Source organism: Chiloscyllium plagiosum, chromosome 10 (assembly GCF_004010195.1).
Source record: "Chiloscyllium plagiosum isolate BGI_BamShark_2017 chromosome 10, ASM401019v2, whole genome shotgun sequence".
Taxonomy (NCBI): domain Eukaryota; kingdom Metazoa; phylum Chordata; class Chondrichthyes; order Orectolobiformes; family Hemiscylliidae; genus Chiloscyllium; species Chiloscyllium plagiosum.
In genome coordinates this window covers 88,604,186-88,610,675 of record NC_057719.1, presented here as the reverse complement: position 1 = coordinate 88,610,675, position 6,490 = coordinate 88,604,186, and the positions used below count along the sequence as shown (strand labels likewise).

At 42.6% G+C, this 6,490-nt stretch overlaps 1 protein-coding gene across 1 annotated transcript; it reads left to right on the top strand.

Annotated features, from left to right (window-relative positions):
• The first annotated feature begins 3,203 nt into the window (after positions 1–3,203).
• Positions 3,204–5,647, top strand: LOC122553881 (endoplasmin-like). The gene is given in 4 exon segments (XM_043698340.1): positions 3,204–3,553; positions 3,555–4,613; positions 4,754–4,999; positions 5,374–5,647. Coding segments are annotated over 4 exon segments (1,794 nt in total). The 5' UTR covers positions 3,204–3,205; the 3' UTR covers positions 5,515–5,647.
• Positions 5,648–6,490: the final 843 nt, after the last annotated feature.

Genomic DNA, 6,490 nt, shown 5'->3' with positions numbered 1-6,490 from the left:
CCTCTGACTATTGGGGGGTCTATAATACAATCCCAGTAAGGTGATCATCCCTTTCATATTTCTCAGTTCCTCCCAAATGACTTCATTGGATGTATTTCCGGGAATATCCTCCCTCAGCACAGCTGTAATGCTATCCCTTATCAAAAATGCCACTCCCCCTCCTCTCTTGCCTCCCTTTCTATCTTTCCTGTAGCATTTGTATCCTGTAACATTAAGCTGCCAATCCTGCCCATCCCTGAGCCAAGTTTCTGTAATTGCGATGATATCCCAGTCCCATGTTCCTAACCATGTCCTGAGTTCATCTGCCTTCCCTGTTAGGCCCCTTGCATTGAAATAAATGCAGTTTAATTTATTAGTCCTATCTTGTCCCTGCCTGCCCTGACTTTGACTCACTTCTGTCCTCAGCTGTACCCGTCTCAGATCGATCTCTTTCCTCACTATCTCCCTGGGTCCCACCCCCCACCCCAGTCCTCAAACATTCCTCATATGTTAAGTTTTTCATTCCTGGGACCATTCTTGGTGTACCTCCTATGAACACGCTCCAGGACCAGTCCATTCGTCCTGAGATATGGGGCCAAAACTGCACACATTACTCCAATGTGGTCTGTTCAGAGACGTATAGAGGCTCAGAAGTACATCCCTGCTTTTATATTCAAGTCCTCTCAAAATAAATGCTATCATTGCATTTGCCTTCCTAACTACTGACTCAACCTGCAAGTTTATTTTGACAGAATCCCAGACTAAAACTCCAAAATCTCTTTGCACTTCAGACTTCTGAATTTTCTCCCCATTCAGAAAATAGTCCGTGCCTCTATTCTATCAAAGCGTATGACCTCATACTTTCCCACGTTATACTCCATGTGCCACTTCCTTGCCCACTCTCCTAACATGTCCAAATTCTTCTGAAGCCTCCCCGCCTCCTCAATACTACCTGTCCCTCAACCTGCCTTTTGTATCATTTGCAAACTTTGCCATAATACCCTCAGTTCCTTCATCTGGATCATTAATGTATTAAGTGAAAAGTTGTGGTCCCAACACTGAGTCTTGCGGAACACCACATCCCCAGCTGCCATCCTGAGAAAGACCCTTTTATCCTCACTCTGCTTTCTTCCAGACAGCCTTGCCTCTAACACCATTGTCCTTGTCTTACTCAGTACCTTCCTGTGCGGCACCTTGTCAAAGGCCTTCTTGAATTCCAGGTAGATAACATCCATTGGCTCTCCTTGGTCTAACTTGCTCATTACTTACTCAAAGAATTCAAACAGATTTGTCAGGCATGACCTCCCATTGATGAAACCATGCTGACATTACCCTATTTTACCATACACTTGCAAATATTCAGAAATCTCATTCTTCACAATGGATTCCAGGATCTTACCCATGCCCAAGGTTAGGCTAAATCGGTCTTTAATTTTCTGTCTTTTACTTTACTCCCTTTTCAAACAGGGGTGTCAGTATAGCGATTTTCTAGTCCTCTGATTCTAGTGATTCCTGAGAGATCACCACTAATACCTCCACTATCTCTTCAGCTATCTCCCTTTGAATTCTGAAGTGTAGTCCATCTGGTTCAGTTTTTCTAGCAAATTTAGCATAGCCTTGGAGAGTGAAAGGAGGGAAGATATTTGATTGGGGAAGAGGAAAGTATGACGCTATCAGACAGGTGTTGGGAAGTACAGACTGGGGATGGAAATGTGTTGCTGGAAAAGCGCAGCAGGTCAGGCAGCATCTAGGGAACAGGAGAATCGACGTTTCGGGCATTAGCCCTTCTTCAGGAATAAGATAATTCCTAAATAATGCCCGAAACGTCGATTCTCCTGTTCCCTAGATGCTGCCTGACCTGCTGCGCTTTTCCAGCAACACATTTCCATCTCTGATCTCCAGCATCTGCAGACCTCACTTTCTCCTCAAAGTACAGACTGGGAACAATTGTTCCACAGAAAGGGCACAGCCGACATGTGGAGACTATTTAAGGAACAGTCGTTGCGAGTGATGCACAAATTTGTTCCTCTGAGACAGGTAAGAAGGGTTAAGATTAAGGGATCTTGGATGACGAGAACAGAGGAACTTCTCATCAAAAGGAACAAGGCAGCTTACATAAGGTGGAGGAAGCAAGCATCTAGCACAGCTTTAAAGGATTACAGGCTTGCTAGAAAGGAGCTCAGAATTGGACTGAGGAGAGCCAGGCGGGGACATGAAAAAGGCTTGGCAATAAGGATTAGGGAGAACCCAAAGGCATTTTACTCATATGTGAGGAATAAGAGAATGATCAGGGAGAAGGTAGGGCTGATCAGGATAGTGTAGGGAACTGGAGTGTGGAGTCTGAGCAGATAGGAGAAGCCCTAAATGAGTTTCTTGCATCAGTTTTCACCAAGGAAAGGGAACTTGGAGGAGCTGGGATACAGTCTTGACCAGATCAAGATTGATGAAGTTGATGTGCTAGAAATTTTGGAAAACATTAAGATTGATAAGTCTCCAGGGCCAGACCAGGTTTATCCTAGCCTGCTCCAGGAAGCAAGAAAGGAGGTCACTAAGCCGCTGGCGAGGATATTTGCCTCCTCACTCTCCACAGGAGTCGTACTGGAGTATTGAAAGGAGGCGAATATTGTTCCTCTTTTCAAGAAGGGTAATAGGGAAATCCCTGGCAATTACAGACCAGTCAGTCTTACGTCTGTGGTCAGCACAGTTGTGGAAAAAATTCTGAGGGATAGGATTTATGACTATTTGGCAAAGCATAGGGTGATTAAAGGCAGTCAGCATGGCTTTGTGAGGGGCAGGTTATGCCTCACAAATCTTATTGAGTTCTTCGAGGCATCAAGACAGGTCGACAATGGTCAAGCCGTGGATGTGGTGTATAGGGATTTCAGCAAGGCATTTGATAGGGTTTCCCATGGTAGGCTCATTCATAAAGTCAAGAAGTATGGGATACAGGGAGATTTGGCTATCTGGATTCAGAATCGGCTGGCTGACAGATGGCAGAGAGCGGTTGTATTAGATTAGATTACTTACAGTGTGGAAACAGGCCCTTCAGCCCAACAAATCCACACTGCCCCGCCGAAGCGCAACCTACCCATACCCCTACATTTACCCCTTACCTAACACTACAGACAATTTAGCATGGCCAATTCACCTGACCTGCAGGTCTTTGGACCGTGGGAGGAAACCGGAGCACCCGGAGGAAACCCACGCAGACACAGGGAGAATGTTTATGTTTCAAGCAGAGGTTAACAGAATGATGAAGCTGATCATTAATTCATTGTATAAAAACAAGGAAATATTTCTCCGTGAACTGATTTCTAATGCTTCTGATGCTCTGGACAAGATCCAGTTGATATCTCTCACAAATGATACTGCACTACATGCCACAGAAGAGATGACCATTAAGATAAAGGCTGACAAAGAGAAGAACATGTTGCATGTCATGGATACAGGCTTTGGAATGACAAAGGATGAGCTGATTAAAAACCTTGGCACAATTGCAAAGTCTGGAACAAGTGAATTCTTAAATAAGCTGACAGAGATGCAAAGTGATGATCAATCTACCTCTGAGTTGATTTGGTCAGTTTGGAGTTGGATTTTACTCCGCTTTCTTGGTGGCAGATAAGGTTATTGTAACATCAAAGCACAACAATGGTACACAGCACATCTGGGAATATGACTCCAATGAGTTCTCTATCATAGAGGATCCACGAGGAAATACCTTAGGACGTGGTACTACTATTTCATTAGTATTAAAGGAAGAGGCATCTGACTACCTTGAACTGGACACCATCAAAAATCTTGTAAAGAAACACTCTCAATTTATCAACTTCCCTATATATATCTGGAGCAGCAAGACAGAAACTGTAGAAGAACCAATGAATGAGGAAGAAACAAAGGAAAAAGAAGAAACTGATGAGGCAGCAGTTGAAGAGGAAGATGAAGAAAAGAAGGCTAAAACTAAGAAAGTTGAGAAAACAGTCTGGGATTGGGAGCTGATGAATGATATCAAACCAATCTGGCAAAGACCAAGTAAAGAAATAGAAGATGAAGAATATACAGCTTTTTACAAGATCTTCTCAAAGGATTCTGATGAACCTATAGCTCATAGCCACTTCACTGCTGAAGGAGAAGTCACATTCAAGTCTATCTTATTTGTGCCTAAAACTGCACCCTGTGGTTTATTTGATGAATACGGATCAAATAAATCAGACTTCATTAAGCTATTTGTTCGCAGAGTGTTCATCACAGATGACTTCCATGACATGATGCCAAAGTATTTGAATTTCATCAAGGGTGTGGTGGATTCTGATGATCTACCTCTGAATGTGTCCCGTGAGACTTTGCAACAGCACAAATTGTTGAAGGTTATTAGAAAGAAGCTTGTACGCAAAACTCTAGATATGATCAAGAAGATTGCAGAGGAGAAGTATGAAGATGAATTCTGGAAGGAATTTGGAACTAATATTAAGCTAGGTGTAATTGAGGATCACTCCAACAGAACACGTTTGGCCAAATTACTACGTTTCCAGTCCTCTAACCATGAAACCAAGCGGACCAGCTTGGAGCAGTACTTGGAAAGGATGAAAGAGAAGCAAGACAAGATATACTTCATGGCTGGATCAAGCCGAAAAGAGGTGCGATTGTTAACATTGAGAAAGTTGTAAATGAACAGGTGTGCTAAAAGTAATACTTGCCATGTGAATAATACTACAGTACTTTGTGCAAAATGGAGTCTTGACTCAAACTGTACAATATAAACAACTTTTTTTAACAGGGTGAATCTTCTCCCTTTGTTGAACGACTACTGAAGAAGGGTTATGAGGTTCTATATCTGACAGAACCGGTTGATGAATACTGCATCCAAGCTTTGCCTGAATTTGATGGAAAGCGATTCCAGAATGTTGCAAAAGAAGGGCTAAAATTTGATGAAAGTGAAAAGGCTAAAGAGAAACATGAAGCAATGGAGAAAGAGTATGAGCCACTCTTAACCTGGCTAAAGGACAAAGCACTAAAAGATAAGGTATGTGACTGAATGACACACTTAAGATAACAAGCTCGTTCACATTTTTACTGGGATGTGAGGATGCTTCAATCTTGTTGCAGCAGCAAAAATAAACTTCAGATATAACACTTAAAGTAATAGGTAAACCTTGTAAATTTCTACTCCATTGTAGAATCTTAGCAAGAAAATGCTATTTCCAAAGAACAGGTTACTTCTAAATGCCAAGTGGTAAATGAAGGCAGAATTTAATTCAAATGGAACCTTATAGTGACAATCAATTAATATATTAAATCACTCAAGTATTTTTTGTATTTTTGGAAGGACACTTATGTCCACTAATATAAAGCTGAAAGGAAATTTTAAACTTTTTTTTTTCTCTTTTTTTTTTAAAGATTGAGAAGGCTGTGCTGTCCCAGCGTCTCACAGATTCTCCTAGTGCACTTGTGGCCAGCCAGTATGGATGGTCAGGTAATATGGAAAGAATAATGAAGGCACAAGCCTACCAGACTGGAAAAGATATTTCAACAAAGTAAGTTTTTTTTTAAATTTTAAACAGTAATGTCCAAAGTTGCTGGTATTGGGTCAGAATATCTAAGAGCCTAAATCTAAATTTAGATTTATGATTTGATGCAGGGCACTTATTAAAATATTTCAATTTGTTGCTTAACAATCCAGTGCACATTATGCACTTTGCTAAATTGCCCGTAGTGTAGGGGTAAATGTCGGGGTATGGGTATGGGTGGGTTGCGCTTCGGCGGGTCGGTGTGGACTTGTTGGGCCGAAGGGCCTGTTTCCACACTGTAATGTAATCTAATCTAATGTGCAAACTCCACACAGTCAGTCGCCTGAGGCAGGAATTGAACCCAGGTCTCTGGCGCTGTGAGGCAGCAGTGCTAACCACTGTGCCACCGTGCCGCCCACTTATATGGGAAGTATTCTGCCTAGAGGTCAGTGTTGAGTGGGGTCCCGCAGGGCTCTGTTTTTGGGCCTCTGCTCTTTGTAGTTTTTATAACTGACTTGGATGACAAGGTTGAGGGGTGGGTTAGTAAATTTGCAGATGACACAAAGGTTGGAGGTGTCGTCGATAGTATAGAGGGTTACTGCATTGCGACAAAGACAGGATGCAGAGCTGGGCTGAGAAATGGCAGATGGAGTTCAACCTGGATAAATGTGAAGTGATGCATTTTGGAAGGTCAAACTCAGATGCTTGGATATAGGATTAAAGACAGGATTCTTGGCAGTGTAGAGGAACAGAGGGATCTGGGTGTGCAAGTAGATAGTTCCCTCAAAGTTGCCACCCAAGTGGATAGGATCGTTAAGAAAACATATGACGTTTTGGCTTTCATTAACAGGGGGATCGAGTTTAAGAGCCACGAGGTTTTGCTGCAGCTCTACAAGTCCCCGGTGAGACCACACTTGGAATAATGTGTCCAGTTCTGGTCGCCCTACTATCGGAAAGATACAGAGGCTTTGGAGAGGGTGCAAAGAAGGTTTACCAGGATGCTGCCT